General features: G+C 43.1%; 1 protein-coding gene and 1 long non-coding RNA gene across 8 annotated transcripts in view; one reads left to right on the top strand and one right to left on the bottom strand.

The window, feature by feature from the left end:
- LOC142829972 (uncharacterized) overlaps window positions 1-21,185 on the top strand; it is a 33,304-nt gene that overhangs the window by 2,587 nt on the left and 9,532 nt on the right. For 2 of the 4 annotated variants that reach the window (XR_016349943.1, XR_016349944.1), the window contains exon 2: window positions 6,625-10,849. The exons of 1 other annotated variant lie outside the window; for it this stretch is intronic. This is a non-coding gene — a long non-coding RNA (uncharacterized LOC142829972). Of the gene's footprint in view, window positions 1-6,624; window positions 10,850-15,203; window positions 15,781-21,185 lie in introns of those variants that run through there. One more of the 4 variants, XR_012904952.2, reaches the window with a different exon arrangement.
- Window positions 2,393-21,185, bottom strand: part of RANBP3L (RAN binding protein 3 like) — a 51,263-nt gene continuing 32,470 nt past the window's right edge. For 2 of the 4 annotated variants that reach the window (XM_075932536.2, XM_089779417.1), the window contains exons 12-15: window positions 20,504-20,624; window positions 19,725-19,867; window positions 15,259-15,457; window positions 2,393-5,625 (exon numbers count right to left, since the gene is read on the bottom strand). In XM_075932536.2, the coding sequence (XP_075788651.2) occupies window positions 5,582-5,625; window positions 15,259-15,457; window positions 19,725-19,867; window positions 20,504-20,624 (507 nt within the window). In that variant the 3' untranslated portion in view covers window positions 2,393-5,581. Of the gene's footprint in view, window positions 5,626-9,635; window positions 15,458-19,724; window positions 19,868-20,503; window positions 20,625-21,185 lie in introns of those variants that run through there. The other 2 variants (XM_075932535.2, XM_006116755.5) reach the window with 1 other exon arrangement.

Below are 21,185 nucleotides of genomic sequence, written 5' to 3'. Positions count from 1 at the left end.
CAACAGTATTCTGTACCTCTAGGAAGTCCAGAATACTGTAGCCAAGATGCTCACTGCATGACCACAGCAATGGATAGGTGTGTTTCCTCTCCTTGACAATCCATGCTTATATTGTACAGGGGAAACATCTTCAGTATGAAAGTGGATTAACTTCACTTACCGCAAATTTCAAATTTGCAGATAATTTTTTAATGACTGTAGTGTTTGTTAAAGACAACATAGCTCTGAAGTCTGCATTTTTAGCTTGTATAGGAGAGGGAATAAGAGAGAGTACGTCTACACTAGCTCCCTAGATCAATCTAGGGAGGCTAATGAGGGCATCCAAAATTGCAAATCAAGCCCGGGATTTAAATATTTTTAGAAATTGACTAGCTCGAAGTAACTGCCCGTGTCTACACGCGGCAGTGAAACGGGATTCCGATTTAAAGCCCCTAAATTTGAATTAGCTGGTAAACTTCATTGCAGGAGGAATACCATCTAATTCGAGTTAGGGCTTTAAATCAGAATTCTGTTTCACTGCCACATGTAGAAGCGGGCAGTTACTTTGGGCTAGTCAATTTCTAAAATGGCGACCGGCCAGGAACATGCAAATCAAGCGCAGGATATTTAAATCCTGGGCTTGATTTGCAATTTCGGTTGCCCTCATTAGCCTCCCTAGATCAATCTAGGGGGCTAGTGTAGACTTACCCAGAGGGAATAGCAGTGTAAACTTCTCTGCCAGCATGCATCAATTTTAAGTCATGGAAGAACTACCCCAAGGAGAAATGGAGTTTAGTCCCCATACATTTTCAGTCCTTGGCCACTCTGCATAGATTGCCAGTAGCAGTGAGTTTCAGTGACAAATGTGATGGCGGTTTGCTGATGTGGACCCTTATTCACTAGGAAGAGTAGTGAACTAAAAACTCATTTTAAATAGGTGAATGAATGATAGAAAATGGTAACAAGTTTGAGGTAGAGATTTAGCCTGCGGATCTGAAGGTGAAAGGCTCTAAATTTCATTACCAAACACTTGGGCCATGTTGATCATCAAACGGTTTTTATCAGATTGCCTATCAATCTATCAGAAGCAGATAAATTTTAATGTTGACTACTACATCATTCTTTTTCCAGAAAAGGTGAGTTTTCAGCTACTTTTGAAAATTATAACTGAGTTAATGTTTAAGGGTATGATTCTGCATTCCTTGTATGTTCAAATCTTTATTGGTTTCAGTGGAAGTTTTGTGTGCACAGGTTATATACTGACTATTTTTCACAATTAAAATACAGGCAGTCCCCAGGTTATGTACAAGCTAGGGACTGTAGGTTTGTTCTTAAGTTGAACCTGTATGTAAGTCGGAACTGGCGTCCAGATTCAGCCGCTGCTGAAACTGATCAGTTTCAACAGCGGCTGAATCTGGACGCCAGTTCTGACTTACATACAGATTCAACTTAAGAACCCCAGGCATCCCCAAGTCAGCTGCTGCTGAAACTGATCAGCAGCTGATTCCAGAAAGCCCGGGGCAGGGGCTTCCTGTAGTCAGCCACTGGTCAGTTTCAGCAGTGGCTGACTTGGGGACGCCTGGGGCAGAGCAGCTCCTCTCCTCGGCGCTACTGGACCAACCCAGCAGCACCCAAGCTGCTCTGCCCCAGGCGTCCTGATTCAGCCGCTGCTGAAACTGACCAGCAGTGGCTGAATCAGGACGCCTGGGGCAGAGCAACTGGGGTGCTGCCGGGTTGGTCCAGTAGCGCCCAGAGCGGCGCTACGGGACCAACCGGCAGCGCCCCAGCTGCTGTACCACAGGCGTCCGGAGCAAAGCCGCAGAGCACGGGGGCAGCGGGACAGCCCAGACACGCCGTGGCTGTCCTGCTGCCCTTGGGCTCCGCGGCTTTGCTCTGCTTTGCTCCCCGTCTCCCTGGTCTGCAGACCAGGGAGACGGGGAGCAAAGCAGAGCAAAGCCGCCGAGCACGCGGGCAGCGGACAGCCCAGACGCGTCTGGGCTGTCCGCTGCCTGCGTGTTCCGCGGCTTTGCTCCCCGTCCCCCTGGCCTGCAGGCCAGGGAGACGGGGAGCAAAGCAGAGCAAAGCCGCGGACAGCCCAGACATGTCTGGGCTGTCTGCTGCCCACGTGTTCTGCCGCTTTGCTCCCCGTCCCCCTGGTCTACAGACCAGGGAGACGGGGAGCAAAGCAGAGCAAATCCAAGGAGCACGCAGGCAGCGGACAGCCCAGATGCGTCTGGGCTGTCCGCTGTCCGCGTGCTCCGCCGCTTTGCTTCCTTTCCCTGGTCTGCTGGAGACCAGGGAGACGGGCCCCGTTCGTAACTGCGGATCCGACATAAGTCGGATCCGCGTAACTCGGGGACTGCCTGTAAGTTGGTCCCCCTATTGAGCCTGAATTTTTAAAAAAAGTGACAGGTTTCCTTTTTTAAAAAAATATATTTATTTTTATTCAGAGGTATAGTTGAGACACAGAAGATGACATCTTGTTAGACTGAAAATGTATGTTATCAGTAAATTGTTTGGCTAAAATTGTTTTATATGCTGCAATAAATTCAAATACTTTAATTCAGTATTGAGAATATTTCATAGTAATGTTATTTTTAAAAAGTAGAGATTATAGTGCAACACTAAAATAGCACAAATAATTTAATGCATCAAGATATCAAAATTAAAAACTCATACCATGAATATGCATTTATATGGCTCCATTACTATTATAACTGAACACCTCCAAAGTAGTTAAAAAGAGAAACAACATTTCTTTCTCCCTTCTCAGCTCATAGGTGATGTGGGTGTGTAAACTTTCAGGGGGGAAGAGCAAACTCACAAGATATAGGTCATTCATTTAATTCTGAATTATCACAATTCCATTGTATCCGTGTATCTTCTGGGTATGCATATCAGGGCAGCATCTATGAAAGTTCTGTATCTCACTCCTGAGCCTTCCTTTGTTGACAGTTTTGTGGTTGTAAACTAACATAGTTGTTGTGGGAGTCATGGCTGCAAATTGTTGAGGTACCAAGATCTTGTTCATTGGAGAGTTTGATTGTCAAGATAAATTTGAATCAAACTCAGCATTCAAAGGAAAACCAGTTCAGAGAATGGAGAAACTCACCAACATTCTTATTATGACCTGTTGCTGAGTACATGGGCTGCTGCCTTTAACAACAGTTGAAGTTTTTTTCAGTGTGTGTAGCTTTTTCTTGATGTGAATTACAATAAAAAAGTGGAGCTCAGTAATGAGAGATATCTATTGACAGGTATGAAACCGATCAGCAGGATTAGTCAGTCACAGAAAAGGTGCATTTTTATGGCTATTTGCCATCAGTAAAAGTAGATGCAAAAGGCTCCCAAAACAGTGACCTAACTTGAGGGCAGATGCCCTTACAATGGCATTTCCATTTTTCTATCAGCATCACCTCAGCCTTTCCCAGATTCACTTTTAGCCAACCGCTCTTCATGCTGGTGCTAATTTTGTTGAGGCATTGGAAATTCTGAGAAATAGTACGATTTATTATTCTTTTTAAACGTTATGGAGCTGAATGTTCATTGTGTGCTGGCATCTAAATCCATGTTTCACAACTTCTCCCAACAACTTCATAGAAATGATTAATGAAATGGGAGGTACTCTGTTGGTGGCACCTTTTGAGAGAAGTAACTATTCAAGCCTCTGGGTTTATTCTCAAACAAAAGGCAGAAGCCATTTCAGGGTATTTTTTTCACATCTGTAGCTGCTGGTGGTGGAAAACAAATAATTTATAATCAATGGTATTAAATGCTATAGTGAGGTGAATATGGATATTTCCTTATTTTTGTTGTTGTTGGCAAGAAGAACAGAGAGCATCTGTGCATCAAATGCTGTCTTTGTAACATGCAACGGCCTAAGAAGGATCCAGTATTCTTGTTTCTCAATCTGCTTAGTTCGAATAGAGGTTAGACAATGGGCAATGGTTGGTGGGGTTACTACCATCAAGTGATGATCTTTTTAGTACTCGTTGGATTATTGTATGTGTTAGCATGGCTGTTAGACATACATCATCAAAGGAAACAGTGTTCAGGGATACCAGTACTTAATAAAGCTATTACATGTATCTGTAGTTTTAGTTCACAGATTTAAGGCAAAAGTTGAAACAGATCTCCAGAAGTATTGTATGTGCATCCATTTGCACGTGCCATCTGTGCAATTACTTATTTTGTATAAGAAAAGGGAGTTTTCATAGACTCGAAGCTGGAAGAGACCTCAGGAGGTCATCAAGTCCAGCCCCTGCCCAAGGCAGTCCAATCCCAACTAAATCAACCCAGCCAGGGCTTTGTCAAGCCGAGACTTAAAAACCTCTAAGGGTGGAGATTCCACTATCTCCCTAGGTAATCCATTCCAGTGCTTCACCATCCTCCTAATGAAATAGTTTTTCCTAATATCCAACCTAGACCTCTCCCACTGTAACTTGAGACCATTGTTCCTTGTTCTGCCATCCATCACTACTGAGAATAGCCTTTCTCCATCCTCTTTGAAACCTCCCTTCAGAAAGTTGAAGGTTGCTATCAAATCACCCCTCACTCTTCTCTTCTGCTGACTAAACAAACCCAAATCCTTCAGTCCCTCCTAGATCATGCACTCCAGCCCCCTTATCATTTTGGTCACCCTCCGCGGGACCGTTTCCAATGCATCTACATCCTTTCTATAGAGGGGGCCCCAGAACTGGACACAGTACTTCAGATGTGGCCTTAGAGAGCTGAATAAAGGGGAATAATCACTTCTCTGGATCTGCTGGCAATACTCCTCCTAATGCACCCTAATATGCCATTAGCCCTCTTGGCTACAATGGTACACTGTTGACTCACATCCAGCTTCTCATCCACTGTAATCCCCAGGTCCTTTTCTTCCTGAAAAAAATGCAGAAGAACGCTTCTTGTGCAAGAGGGGGTTTTTGCGCAAGAAGGACCTGTGTAGAGGGCTCTTTTTTGCGCAAAAGCCTCTTGCGCAAAAAGCAGCTGCTCATTAATGATGCAAATAAGGCACAGCGATAGTCCACGCTTTGCCTCATTTGCATATTTTTTGCACAAAACAGCTCAGTATAGACATAACTAAGGAGTTCTGCTTGAATATGGACTGCAGTATAGGATCTTAAATGTTATCAAACAACAACAATGGATTTTTCCAATAAAACTACATTTAACGTTTTCATGATACACAGCTTTTTGTGGATAAACATTATATAAAGAAATAATAAATATACATTCTTATAGAAATATCACAATTCTATCAATACGATGAGTGAACTTTGATAAGATATTAAATCCCTCACTTTATTACTGTCTCTATATACAATCAATTCCAGATCTGAAGGTTTTGTAATGCTTCTTGAATAGTGGAGACCATCCTGTCATTCCCCTTCCACTACAAGAGATGAAGATTGAAATCCTTAAAGTGCTTCTGACATCCGTATCTGCTGTATTAAGCTTATGTTGCCTTAAAAGTTAATCTTTGCTTGAAAATCATATAGTGTAAGTGCATAGGATTTCCTTATACAAGGATCTGCTGAGATGGTTTATGATTTTCAGCAAAATGAGCTACTAATTATATTGTTCTAATCATATGTAGTTGTCATGAGCACACAACAGGCTGTCTGCGTATCCATCTAGAATGATCTGAAATAGAATTTAATATATCTGGTTATTTCATTATGTTCACACTTTGAATCAAATCAGTATTTAATAATAGAGTAATAGGTTAAAGTCAGGATATAATATATTTGTTGGTTATATACATATAATTTAATTAGATAACCCCGGAACAGCTATACACACTTTTGCAGATAAGTCAGCATGACTACTCACTCTGATCTTTAACTGCTACTTAAAATCAATCATTCTTCATTTAATAAATTGATTTTATATTTTACCTACAACAATGTGTCTTTGGGCGATGTGCTTGGGGATCCTCAGATCAGACTACAAAGACTACTATATGTGTATTTCATACCAAGGGAGTTAACTAATACTGTAACAAGCTTACACTGACCAGGCTTCAAACCAGTGCAAGACAATACAGTTCAGGTATGCAAGGCTAGGGAGCAGTGTTCCCTGTAAGCTGTGCACTTGTGCAGCTGCTCAGGAGAGATCTAAATGCTGCCCAGCTGATTAGCAAAGTGCCTACAGCTAGGTTTTTTGTTTCTAATTGTGGCGCACATTGGCACTTGCCTCGGTGTTTATAAAAATTATTCTACAGATGGATGGAAAAAATCCTCACATGGACTGAAAAGATTAGAGGGAACATTAGTGGGCAACTTGGAGGAACTGGCTGGAGCCTCTTTATTGCTGATTTATGAGTGGCTGGGAAATCATTCACATAACTCAGCTATATCCCTGCCTGTGGGTGACTGTGTAAGTACAGTGCCTGTCAGATACTTATAGTTTGATATTAACATTACAGTGTGAGACACAACCCATGCTGGTGGGTTTGGAGGGCTCAGTAGTTCCTTAGTCCATGTTGAACCCCAGGGACCCTTTCACAGTGGTGCAGAAAGCAGGGTGAAAGGCACTGCAGATGGCATTTACAATATTTTCAGTGAGACTAAGTATGGTGGCTGAGAACAGTCAAAGAGGAGGTTACCAATTTGTCACTTTCTGTTTGCTTATTTTGGAAAGGGGAAGTAAAAACAGAAAAAGCTGAAAGATAGGCAAGAGTGATGCAATTGTAAATTGTTCAGACTGCTGGGGACAGAAGAGAGAAAGTACATTTTGAATCTTGGAGCTAAAGGAACTGAAAACCAGCTCAGATACAAGTTGAGGAGTTAGCACATCAGCAGACCTTAGAACTGCAAGCCAAAGCAGGTGAGGAAAAGGAAAAAGAGTGGAGACACCAATTGCTGGAGGACCGGAGCCCTCCCTCAAAGTCCATCCCACTTTTTAAAAAATGAATAATTGGAAACAATTGTTTCCTGCATACAAAAAGTTAGGCAATGTTACAGAATATTTTACTACCTCTGAGAGGCTCTTTGTGATTCATGAGATTTCCGAGGACAAGAAAATCCCCACTTTGCTTACAAAGTTAATTGGTAAAGCTCTGAATATATTCAATAAAGTGCCAGTACAGGATGCTTTAGATAACTGTATATTCAAAAAAAATTGTTTTGAAATTATTTCAGATTATCCCTGGAAAAGACAGAATGAAATTTAGGACTCGGAAGAGAAATGCTAGTATGAGTGAGGATATGTAAACAAAATGAAAAATTTGATGGGGGAAAAGGAGTTGAAGAAATGTTTGACCTTGTTGCTCAGAAGCACTTCCTAAGTGTCTGTAAAGATGACATGAAACAGTCTCTATAGGAATAAAATGTGAAAACTGTGGATGAAATAGCATCTTTCGCTGATGCCTTTGAGAAGTCTTATACATTCATTGAGAGTAAATCACAAAAGGAGGGGATTAAAATGGGTGGGAAGCAGTATTTCTGTTATACCTCTGGAAAAAAGAAGGGTGGCTGGGAGATTGGGCACTCATCTCTTCAATTAATCTAATCCCCATCTATCTCTTCTTCCTGTTTAAGTGGATTAGGTGTCCTAGACCCATCATCCTTGTTTTTTATCCTTACCCAAAGACTTCCAACAGATCTGTTTCCTATTTTCATCTCAACTTCAGGCCAGATGTATACATTTTTTATATATTAGGCAACAACTAATTTTTTCTCTGCCTTCCAAGCTCTACCCTTCTATACAACTATTATAATCATTCGTGTGTATTATCCAACCAAGTCACTGATAGGGATGTTAAATTGCGTTTAATCAGCTAATCGAGTAGTCAATGGAATTTCCATCAACTACCTGATTAGTTGATTGGGGGGAGAAGGGAGTCTGCAGAGTCTCAGTGGGGTTAGCAACTGGCCCTGGGAGCTAACCCCGCTGTGCCTCTGCCTTTTAAATGTAGTAAGAGCTGGGTGGCTCAGCTCTTACTACATTTAAAAGGCAGAGGCACAGCGGGGGACTGGGCATGAGCTGGGAATCAGCTGTCCCTGCTTGCACCCAGTCCCCACTGTGCCTCTGCCTCCTCTGCCCCCCATGAAGGCAGTGCTGGGGGAACTGACATTTAAGCCAGCTCCCCCCACCCCAGCATCAGCTCCTGCTCCACCCTGCTTGCTGCCTCTGACAGAGGCAGCAATGGGGGTAAGCGACTAGTCAAGTAGTGACTTGACTAGCAGCTTACATCCTTAGGTCCTGATGCCAATTATGTCATTTTTAATTTATTAACTAGCATTTCTGGTTCTTCCTGCTTATTCCCCACATTTCTTGCATTAGTTTACACACATCAAAGTTTCTGATTTGATTTCCCTTATATATTGTCTCTTCTCCCTTCCCTATCCCTGCTATAATGGCCCATGCTTCCCTGAGATTCTGAACTTTCTCTGAGGTTTCCTTGTTTGTAAAATACCTGTGTGCTTTTGTATCCTGCCTCCATCTGTTAGTAGCATCTGTCTTCCTAATCCCACCGGTATAGTCCCCATACTTATCTCTTCTCCTTTATTTGTGAGGATCCACATCTACAAACTTCTGTCAGGGGTCAAGGAAGAAAGGAATGATGGAAGTAAAGGGAAGCATCCCTTCTAAGCCCTTACCAGCAAGGAACTGCTGGGATTTAATCCTCTCTTCGGAAAGCATCAGATGTGAGAGTCATCTGTCTCACAGTGAGTTGTTTTGGCCTAATAGCATCAACTATCACACTTCACCAAGAACCATTTTTTCTAACATCCTCGGGATCACTGCATCAACTCTTCTCACAGAATAATGGTTGTTTCCACAAACTGATGTGATCATAACACTCTAGGGGGCCTGCTACTACTCCAAGACCTGAAGTCACAAAGGAGTTTAGGCATAATGATGCTGAGCATTGCAATGCATAATTTTTAGGTGCCTGGAAAATCCTTAGCATCCACAAAGCCTGAGATAGGAAAATAGGTTCTCTATACAATGAACGGGGAGAGATAGGCAACTAAGAATGCAATCCACAGAAACCCATAAACTAGGCAAGGAATCACCTAAACTGGTCAACGGGAGATGCCTATGAGAGGAGCATGTCCTAAGCCCTGTCCTTCTCAGGGAGTTTGGTACCTAAGTCCAGGCTGCAGCTAGGAACCCATCTCTGCTAAAAAACCATAGCCAGGAACTCAGGGACAGTAGGTAATGAGAGCAAGGGAAGGCACTGCCTTCATAAACTGACAGTAGTAGCCCTGCCCATGCTCCACCCAAGTGCCCTCCAATCTGTGTGCAGCAGGCTGTACTTGGCCCAGTGTTGGGGCTGGTAGCTGGAGGGGGAGAGGGCAAGGTGGAAGGGGGTTGGGTCTGGCAGGGCAGCCTATCCTTCCTGGTCCCTCAGCGCTCCAGAGCTGGGAAGGCTGGGGCTGTTCCACTTACTAGAAGGGAAGAGACTAGGGGGAGCCTGGGGTGCCCTAGGGTTGGAGGCACTAGCCCGAGGCAGGGGCCAGACTCTGTGGTGGAGGGTGGGCTTGGCTCCATGGGAGGGGGTGGGTTGTAGATGGGGTGGGCCTTGGGCAGAAGAGGTAGGGCTAGATGCTTGCCTTTCCCAGTTAGGGCTTCACCCACCATGCAGAACCCCTCTCCTGGAGCTGTGTGGCTTAGACACTTACTCCATTTCTTTTGGGAATGGCTTAGATCAGGAGTGGGCAATAATTTTAGATGGGGGACCACTTAACTTATTTTTGAAGTGGCCCGAAGCCACCCCAGCGGAAGAGGTAGGGTCAGACAGACAGAGACAATCACCTACAGTATCTTTACAGAGCATTGCTAAAACTGAAATACCCACCTGGAGAGATGAAATAACAAATTGACAGAGCCAAAAAAGTACCAAGTCACTAACTACTTCAAGACAGACCCAAAATAGAAAATAACAGAACTCTTGTTATTATCTAAAGTCCACAACTCAGACCCCTCCAACGCATTATACACAATCTACAACCCATCTTGGAAAATGATCCCTCACTCTCAGAGACCTTGGGAGAAAAGCCTATTCTTGCTTACAGACAACCCCCCAACCTGAAATGAATTCTTTCTGGTAACCATGCCACATAACTACATCATAAGTCTCCAGGAACCCAGCCCTGCAACCAAAAATGATGCCAACTCTGCCCACATATCTACACTGGCAAATTCATCACTGGAGCCAACAACATAAGCTACCAAATCAAAAGGTAATTTGACTGCACATCCAGTAATTTGATCTATACCATCAAATGCCAGCAGTGCCCCACTGCTATATATATTGGACAAACAGGACAGTCTCTGCGGGAAAGAATCAGATATACATAAAGAAAACATACAGAAACCTATTGGGGAACACTTCAATCTTCCAAATCACTCTTTAAAAGATCTCCAGGTAGCTGTCTTGTCAAAAACCAGTTCTACAAGCCAGATCCGCAGGGAGGCATTGTAATTAGAAGGGGGAAGTGCGGTGATTCTCAGCGCTGGTCTGCCTATGTGCAACTCCGGTGCGAGGAGGCGGGGTGCGAGCCAGAGGGCGGGACACCAGCAGACGCCAGATGCTGGCGTGACGTGGTATCCTGATGTCACGGCCAGCGACCGCTGGATTCAAAAACGCTCCGGCAACCCCTCAAAGTGGAAGGCAGAAGCCAGGTAGGGGCAGGGATAGGGGCTTGGGCTTGTGCTTGTGCTGTACTGAGGGGAGGGGAAGAGACTGGAGGGGAGGGGAGGGGAGGAGAAGGGAAAAATATGGGGAAGGGGCTTGTGCTGAGGGGAGGGGAGGGAAGGGGGTCAGGAGAAGAAGAAGAAAAGGGAAGGCACCAAGGGACAAGGGTGCAGGAAAGACAAATGCCAGGGGGTCAAGTGCAGACAATGAGGAAAAGGGCAGGAGGGGAGGTGTCAGTGGGAGGGGGGACAGGGTGATGCTGGGAGAGGAGAGGATAAGGGCATTGAGGGCTGGAGGGGGAGGTGCTGGGAGAAGGCTTGAAAGAAGGGGTGGGCATGAGGAAGGCGGGGATGGAGCAAGGCATGTGTGAGGGCACAGGGGTATGAGGAGAATGGGGGCAAAAGGTGGTGAGGGGGTGGGTATTGGGGAAAAAGGGGGTAGGGGCAATGAGGGAAGGGAGAGGCACTAGGAGGGTGCAGGTGCCAGGGGATTCTGGGGGTGAAGCAGAAGGGCAGACACCTGAAGGAGAGGGACCACCACCAGAGGAGAGATGCAGGGCAGGTGTGTAGAGGGAGGTGTTAGGAGAGGGGATGAGGAGGAGTAGCTCACATGATCAGAGTGGGGCTACTGGAGGAGTGGGCACAGGCGGGAGAGAAGGGCTGGTGGAGGGGGGCAGGTCTCAGGAAGGCTGAGGGCAGTGAGAAGGGCAGGAGTCAGGACAGCAGAGCAGGGTGAGGGGCTGGGGGGCAGCAGGTACCAGGGGAGCTGATGGAGCACGGGGAGGAGACATGGCAGCAGAGGGGAAAGGTAGAGGTTTATAAGATATTTATTAATAACTTGGGAGATATTAATAACTTATTAGCAATTGGTAATTACTGTTCTTATTCTTATTAGGAATTTATGCCATTAAAAATACTTTGGGGGGAGGGGTGGCGAGTCCCTTTTTTGTCTGGCGAGTAGAGTTTTCCATAGTTTGTCAAGCCCTGGGTATAAGAATAACAAAAGAGATCAAGATAAAGCAGTAAATACTTGAGGCCACCCAAAGATTTGTTGAAAGGGACTACAAGTACTATTGTCAATATCACTTGGACACAAATGAAAGAGAGGTGTGGCTTAATGATCCAGGAGAAACCAGAAGAAGGTTGCACGAAATTCTCTTATTTTGTGCACCTAAAACACAGTTCTCAGATTATTTGTCATCTGCTATCTCAACAGAAGTCTATGAATGTAAAAATAAAGATTTACCTTGGAAATCTACTCTTCTGTACCTTTGAGATTACTTTGACCTTTATGCAAGAATTAGAAGTCTTTACTGTCAATAATTCTGGAAATGAATCCAGCTTCACCTGAACTTTTCAAATTAATTGAAACCCTTCTGGAAGCCAATGAAGACTATTTTGGAAGGACACAGAAGGCAGTTGAAATAACAAGGGCGTTTTCATGTTAAGTTATTTGGAAAAGTGCTTACTGTTAATATTTTCAATTATTTAATCAATTTTAAAGTTCTGGCACTCATTTAAATTAATTCTGTATACCAAATATGTTAATTTAAAGAAAAACAAAAAGATTACTATTTTCCCAATTGCTTAATGGAATAAGAATATTTGCAAATGGATACGTGGGAAAAAGTTCTGTTTTATAATTGTATGTTTTGTTTAGTGAACTGAATATTATAGAGATACAACAAATGATTATGGGAACAAATATTGTAAACTGTCATATTTTTGTTAACAGGAAAAAAGGTGTGTTTGATTCCTAAAGTAAACAGTCACTCATAACTGTTACTTGTATGTTATTTGATTCTTGTTTAAGAATTCTTTTAAAAAATAAAAAGAGAACAGCTTGCAGCTTCGTTCGGAGACATGTCATGTGACTAATGATAATTCAAACATCACTGCTGTATTCCTCCCAAGAGAAGACACAGATGCAATTTAGAGCCTCTATATGCACAATGGTGGCTCTCCTGGGTGAATTTCCACACTTGGACAGCTTAGTGTCTGCCTTCCTCTAAGGCAGGGGTGGCAATAAGCAGCCTGCGGGCTGCATGCAGTCTGCCAGGGTTGGCCCCAGTAGACTGCCAGACTTCATATAACTGTGCATCCACAGGTATGGCCACTCACAGCTCCTGTTGGCCGTGGGTTACCATTCCTGGTGAATGGGAGTGTAGGGGTTCCCCCCTTGTGCGGAGGGGCTTACGTCCGCCCCCCTCAGTTTCTCCGTCGTTAGCGCCTCGAAGTGACCGGCTTCGCTCGGTTCCGTTAGGCGGTTGGGGGAAGGGGGTCCGGGCCCGCCCTCGCTCCGGACCCCGGCCCAGGGCCCTAAGGTCAGGGAAAGACTCCCCACCTAGCAGGGGGGGGTCGAGACTCCTAAACTCCCCTGCTCTCAGGGTCCGCGTCCCCGCCCTGGGCCACTTCTTCCCCCCAGGTCCACTTGCCTCACCTGGGTTCACTCTCTGGTCCCGCCCAGGGCCTCCAGTATCTGCGTCCGTCCACCGGCTCTTGGGGGTAGTGCGCCTCCTCGGTCTCCCCCCTGCTTGCCGGGCTTCTGCGCTCATTTAAACTGCCCGCCGGGCGCAGGCAGATGATGTCACCACCCTCGTCGGCCTCTGGCCCCTCCCCCAGCCGGCCTCCCCGTGACGTCCCTCCTCCCACCTCCTCCCGCTGCTCATTGGCTGCGTTGCCCACCAGTCCCGGCTCGTCCCCCGGCTGGCGCATCGGCCCTCCCTCTCGGGGCAAGCGGGTGTCTCTCCGAGCCACGGCGGGGGGGGGAGCTTCCCCCCTGTGCTCGCGGCGTTCCGGCAGTCTTCGGGAGGGGCGGGGCTACCCTGCCACAGGGAGCTAGGGGAAGTGGTGTCCTGGTCTGCGCCACTTCCTGCAGCTCCCATTGACTGGGAATGTCAAAATACAGACAACCGGAGTTAAACAACCATCCCTGCAGATGCAGACAATAAATAAAGTGTCTGGCGGCCCTCATGAACTTCACCTGGTCCATGAGTCATTTATTGTCCATCTTGCACTAAGGAAAGACCACATTCAACACTGGACACTATCTCTAGAGTCCCTCAACTTCTCTGTGATTGGCCCCAGCTACTTTATAGGCTATGCTAACTACCATCGGAATGGGGTTTGTGAGCATCTTGCTCCAGTACACCCTGCTTTATGTGGACTCTTCTTAGGAGCTGTAATCTTTGTTCCATTGGTGAAAGCAGATTAAACCTGGGCAGCATGAGTAGCCCCACAGATTTCCTGTTAGGCAGAATCTCTCACTTTATCAAAGTTATTAATGTCTTATAGCAACATACCATTTCTTGGTGCTTGCACTGTCAACCAATTTTACCATCCATAAATGACTCTTAGGGTATGTGTACACTGCACACTTATTTGGAAATAAGCTATTTTGAAATAGTTATTCCAAAATAGCACATCTACATTGCAGGGAAGCCTCAAAATTAGTCTGAGGAAGACTTCTTTAATGTAGATGTGCTATCTTGATTTAGAGCCCCAAGAGGCACTGGGGAGGAATAACTTAGAATGGCCCTCGTGAGGGGCTATTTCGAAATAGCAGCAGTGGAGCATCTACACGTGCCTTATTTTGAAATAGCTATTTCGGAACAGGTGTTATTCCTCATAGAATGATGTTTACAGATTTTGGAATAAGCCATCAGTTCTTTCGAAATTAATTTGAAACAACAAAATGGCTGTGTGGATGTTCGCCTCGTTATTTCGAAATAACACTAGTTATATCAAAATAACGGTGCAGTGAAGATTCACCCTTATAAGTCTATCAGCATAAGTTGATGTGTAAAAGAAATCAGCCATTACATAAGTTTGGATCAAATGACCATTTTTATTGTTCAAGTAGAGTAACTACCATGAGCTATATGCAGCAGTGATATAAGTGGACTCAGCTCCCACTAAAGTAGTTGGAAATTGAACTTAGCACTACTTATCACTTCAACTGAGATATTCAAGTATGGGTTCAGGAGCTTTAACTTTAAGCTTGAAAATTTTTAACCTGTACATCTTGACATGAATTCCTGTATCGAAAAACTACTCTGAGGATTGATTTTAAAAGAATTTGGTACTGCTGACACAAGCCTGTCAAAGTATTAAAACTATTTCAGTGCTGGAGAGATGGTTACCAAAACATGGGCACTTTGATGGAAAGTAGAAGTTTAAAAAATGGGATTCTCAGTAGGGATGGAAATAATGTGTAAAAACAATGACCATCTAACCAATTAAAATTCTATCAGTTATATAGTTTAATATTTAACCGGGAAACTTGGTATACTGGGGGTACTGCAGCACTCCTTTGTACATGGGGATCACTGCTGCTGGCCCCATGCCCAGGGATTCCCACTGCCAGTCCAGCATGCCTGGGGTCCCAGCTACGGACCCCTTCAGCCTGGGGCTCCGGTGCCACTTGTATTATGCCCAGAGTCCTGGCTGCAGGCCCTGCAGCCAAGACTCTAGCCATGCAGCAGGTCGGCAGCTGGGACCAATAGAATTTAATTGTTAACAGGAACCAATAAGCATCAAGCTTACTATTACACATTGACTTCCTTAATTCTCAGGGCACCAAGAGAAGTTCAAAGAAGCACAAAAGATCCCAGGAACAACTCAGCTTACCTGATTCACTGCTGCTTACTTGAGTTATTGTTTCATCTTCTTCATCATCATCATCACTATCACTGTTTAATGGTTGAAAGGCTGTTTCGGGCTCTGTGTCAATTTGATTGGCATCCAGTTCTTGCTCAGCAGAGCTTCGCAGTGCTACAAGACGGTGATGTATTGCTGCATACAGGTACCCAGTATCTTTTGAACTTGCCTGAAGAAAATTAAGTACATACAACAATTGAAGATAACTGCAAAATAACTGACTGCATCCTGACCAGTATCTGAAGTGCAGATGCAAAGAAGAGAGATTTCAGATGGACTGGAAAGAGCTAAAATCACTTCAAAGATTTATTGTCCTTTGGAGTCAAAATAATTTATGTACGATTCCAATTGAGTAATTTTAAGAAAATCAGCTTCATTACAAATAATATCAAGTTAATCTAAATGGTTTGTGTTTTAGAATTTGTTAAAAATAATTATATGTTTTCTTTATTGGTATGATGGATCCAACATTAAAACAAAAATTATGATTAATCTCAGTGAATTATTCAATGTTTATTAAATACATAATCTGGCTTTTGTGCAACTCCCCAGTAATAAAATATACTTCTGACAATAAAACTGCAGGAATTTTCACAGTCCATATGTAATATTTGTGACTAGAAGTAAGTAAACAGAATTAGCAACTAAAAATGAGATTTCTCTGATTAACAGATGAAAAGATGCCATGAATTCTGCTGATGAAGTAGGAAGGAAATTATTTACCAGGGAATAGCTGAAAGCATATGGTCTTCTGGGGTCTGATACTCCACTGCTTTGCACCATGTGGATTCGTTTATACCTGTACAAATTTGGAGTAGAATCATACTAGTTGTATACCCAATTTCTACTCATTTGCACAAGTGCAAGTGTCTGTATGAGTTGCAAAGCAGTAGAGTACCAGGCTCTTCTTCCATGCTCACATTTGCAGCAGCCAACAACTTTCCTTTTACCATAGCCATGCACAAAAGAAAGCAGTTACAAACATTCACAGTTGTTGTTTCAGAAGAAATTAACTCAGTTGTCAACTGAGTAATGTCATCACAGGACTATGTGGCTTTTCAGGAACAAAGCCTAAGATTGTAAATGTTATAAATTAGACTCAAGTAGCTGCCTTTTTCAGTGGTTCTCAAATTGTTTATATATATTTGAACCTGAAGCACAACTGAGCTATTCTTTTAGGCATATCTGAGGAACTGTTCCAGACTGAGGTGTCACTAGAGGAGGTTTGGGAACAAATTGATAAATTAAATGCTGATAAGTCATCAAAACCAGATGGTATCCATTCAAAGTTCTAAACAAACTCAAATATGAAAGTGCAGAGCTACTTATTGGGATACTTATGTTTATCCTGGCAACTACAACCTAACTTTAATAGCAGGCAAATTGGTTGAAAATATAGAAGAGAACTGATATATCAGACATACAGATGAACATGACTTGTTTGAGAAGTCAACATGGCTTCTCAAAAGGGAACTCATGCTTCAGCAGTCTGTTAGAATGTATTTAGGGTGTCACCAAGCACATGGACATATATGATCCAGTTGACATACTGTTCTTGGACTTGCAGAAAGCCTTTCACAAGATCACACCAAAGACTCTTAAGTAAGAAGTCATAGAATAAGAGAAGGTCCTCCCATGGATCAGTAATTGTTTGAAATATAGAAAACAAAGGGTAGGAACAAATAGTCAGTTTTCACATTGTAAGAGAGATAAATATCAGGATCTGTACTGGGATTGTGCTTTTCAACATATTCATAAATAATCAGGGAAGGGGGTAATAGTGATTAGGATTGCCAGATGGTTTCAACAAAAATACCGGACACATTTGACATTGCATCACAATCTACATTACATCTTATTTAGAAAATACCGAACATTTATATTTGCTCATTTATATTTTCTCAATTTGTTTCCTGAACAGAAAGCTCAAATACTGGACTGTCTGGTTCAAAACCAGACACCTGGCAACCCTAATAGTAATATGGCAAAATTTGGAGAAGACACAAATTTACTCAAGATAGTTAAGTCCAAACCAGTGTGTGAAGAATTAGAGAGCGAGATCGCACAAAACTGAGGGTATGTCTATACAGCTCTGTGTAGCTCCAAATAAGCTACACAATTCAAATTGCGTATCTTATTTCAAGATAGTTTATTTCAAAATTTGGCACTGTCTACAAAATAGACCACTATTCTGACAAGTCCCATAATCCTCATGTAATGAGGTTTACTGGGACATCAGAATAACAAGCCTGTTATTTTGGATATATTTTGAAATAACAGGCTTGTTGCTAAGATGCAGAAAATGGTGTTTCGTGATACCAGACATATCCTGAAATAGTGCCACTGTCTAGATGTACCCTGAATGACTTGGCAACAAAAATGACAGATTATATTTAATGTTGATAAGTGCAAAAATAAGGAATATTGGGGAAAATTACCCCATGTATACATAAAAAATAAAGGGCTCTAAATTAACTGTTATCACTCAAGAAAGAGCTCTTGAAGTCATCTTGAGTAGTTGTCTGAAAACAGCTGCTAAATGTGCAGCAGCAGACAGAAAGCTAAGAATGTTAAGAACCATTAAGAAACAGTAACACGGAAAATATCATAGCACTGTTGTATACACCATAGTATGCCCACACCTTGAATACTGTATGCAGTACTGGGTACCACCATAGTTCCCTTTGAGATGCACAGTTGCAGAGCTGTGTACAAAAAATTATCCACCAGCAGAGTTACACAGCAGTGTGCTGGTAGAAGATGAGCTGCTGCTGTTGCGGGAGACGGGGGGAGGAGAGGAATAGTGAGTGAGGGCTCAGCTGGGAAGTTTTTTGCTTTCCAGGACTGCATCCAGGACCATGTAATAACTGCCCAGCTGCTCCGGGGCTCGGGAGCCAGGGCTGCGTGGAGGTGGCAGCTGCTCCCCCAGCAGTCAGGACCATGTGATGGCAACAGTTGCTCTGGCTGTTGGAGCAGCGTCCACTTCAAAGAGTGCACTTCCATGACTGTTTCCCCAGCTATCCAGGTACCCTCCCTAAAACAGAGTCCTATTAATTGTTTCTGGAACTCAGGAACCTGCCATTCTATTTTCAGCTCTGCTGAAATCCTTAACATTAGTGCCTCACTGTACAGATAGAGAGAGGAGCAGAGGTGAATGTAAACAGGTGCACCACCATCGTGTACAGCTCCAGAAAGAGCTGGCTGAGCTGCAGCAAAAGTCAGCCGGAAGCTATTTAAAGAGCTGGCAGGCACCTGGGTTGCAATAGGACAGTACCTATAAGAAATTTTAAGTTACTTTCACCACTGGAGAAGAGAACAAACTATAAGCCATGTACGTGGTTGGGGTCGTCTAGCACATGCCATCAGGGTACCATGATGTAAGAAGGGGGCTGGTAGAGATTTTCTAACATTCAAGGCCAGAATCTAGGGTGGTGATGACTCATGCAGCAGTGTGCCACAGGTTCCCAGCACTGCTGCAAAGGAGGGAAAAGAGTGCCCTGCTATGGATTACACCTTGTTGTGCCAGTGGGCGTCTATGCTATTTGTGCAGCATTATGCAGTGTGGCTCCTTTTTTGTGAAAAAGCCTCTTGCGCAAAAAACAGAGCCTAATTAATAATGCAAATGAGGTGCAGCGATATTCCATGCTTTGCCTCATTTGCATATTTTTTGCACAAGTGAGGGCAATATAGACATAGCCTAAATGTGTTAAAAAAAGAATGAGGTCAGTTCATGGAGGACTGGGCCATCAATGGGTCTTAATCAAGTTGGCTAGGGATACGACCCCATGCTCTGGGTTTCCCTAAATCTCTGCTTGGACAACTAGGGATGGATTACTCAATAACTGACCTGATCTGAACATTCCCTCGAAAGCTTTTGGCACTGTTTTTTAGAAGACAGGATACTGAGCTAGATGGACCAATGGTCTGACCCAGTATGGCCATTCTTACATTTCTTGTGGAACACCCACCCTTCTAGTCACAATTTCATGGACTACTCCCCACATAGTCAACCACAAAGATCACTTTGAATACTATTCCTGTGGCAACTTAGCAATTGTTTCTATGCAGAAGGAAAATCAGGAGAATGTGTTGGCATATTTTAGCCATCGTTTAATGTTATTTAATATCATGGAGTAGCCAGTACCAAAGATCACTGAACTCCATGGACCACAGTCTGGGAACATCATCTTGTAGAAAATTGCTTTAGTGACCCCAGCTAAGTGTCTTATACAGTGATCTAGTTGTCTCCTAGGAGCATGCTAGACCTTCAGCTTTTTGCACAAAACAGCAATAGACAGCAATGGCAAGTCTGTATGTGTTATAGCCCTACACTTTTCACCATAAGGAGGCTTGCCAGACTTGGAGGCTCATGAGAACAAGGAGTCTGAGCTAAATTGCCAAGTTCTAGATAATGTTCTTTTTCAGTTTTTGCTTACCTGTATTAAAAATACTTTAACAGAATTGTCTTCTATGTCTGTTGCAGTGATGCACAGACTCTTGCGATTTGGTCTTTCTATCACCATCTGAGCCCAGAGTTTGGTGTTGAGAATCAGTCTTAAACTGCCTTGATTTCGCATAACTAAAAACAGGAATGCTTAAATATTAGACATTATATGGAAATTGAAACTTCCATTTTGCTGATTTTTTTCAGTACTCCTATAAAAAATCATGTTTTCATTAACTTTGCATTTCATGAGATTATAGCCTAATATTCTGAAAGAGATGGGGGATTAAATTCTTTACTATGTTTTAATATTTTTAAAATTTCTCACAATATTTTATACCTTTTTTCAATTGATATAATGAAACAGTCTTTCAGAACTACAAATATAAGAAGTATAAGAAAGTACTGCTCAATAAATGGCAGTGGTGCAAGTACACAAAAGTTCTTACCAGTACGGGCTAGCGGGGGAGGCACATCAGCTAAAGGGAAGGTCATGTAATCCTCCCTATGTGACCCTCACATGACTCCACCCTGCCCCCAGCCTGGGACTCCCACACTCTTCTCCTTCCCTCCTCAATTCACATTACCGGAGGACCACAACAATTGCAGTGGCTAGGGATGTTTGGAAGGTAACTAATTTTAGATTGGAAAGTCTTTGAGCAACCTGATATAGATATAAACAAACCTGGATGCAGGATTAAAAATGTTGTGAGATCCAATCGACTATGGAAAATGATAGCACAATTAAGAAATGGGACTGATTTTTTGTACCTAGCCTTGACTGTAAAGTTCCATATTTGTTGCTTGAAGTATCATTAAGTCTCAGGGATCCTCTGCCTCTTTCAGTCCAGGATAGTGATAGTTTATTAAATACAAACAGCTTGCAGCTGATCTAAAGGGAGAAAATTATGGAAATTGACAACCAATCTGAATTTTGTTGTTTCAGTTAATGGAACCGCATACAGTTTTCATATCTCTGAGCTGTAACTTTTTACTTTACAGTTTGCATAAAATTAGATAAATTTTAAAAGGGAAATAAAAATTGTTCTAATCCCAGATTTATATTGAATACTACTAACCAGGCTATGGGGAACATATAGCGTAGAAATACACTTCACTTTAACTTTTCAATTTTAACCTATCTCTGTGAAACCTCTGACATATACATATTTCCTGAAGATGTCCCAGAATGCATCATCCTGTGACATCATTGAAATCAGAAGTTTCGTGCAATCCATTGTACCAGCACCATCATAAATTGAAGCTAATAACCCACAACATGCAAATTTCCCACATATGCATGGGATAGGGGATTCAAGCAATCTTACAATGTTATATCTTTTCATTTTTAAATGTTTGGTACATATGCAAGTGTTATTTGCCAAGAAAACAAGAGTCATAAGAATCTTGAGTAGCAAGATTAATCCAGATGGCCTAAGAGGACAATCTTCTG

This window comes from Pelodiscus sinensis, chromosome 6 (genome assembly GCF_052426305.1).
Source record: "Pelodiscus sinensis isolate ZL-2025 chromosome 6, ASM5242630v1, whole genome shotgun sequence".
Classification (NCBI taxonomy): domain Eukaryota; kingdom Metazoa; phylum Chordata; order Testudines; family Trionychidae; genus Pelodiscus; species Pelodiscus sinensis.
This window is presented reverse-complemented; position numbering and strand designations above follow the sequence as displayed.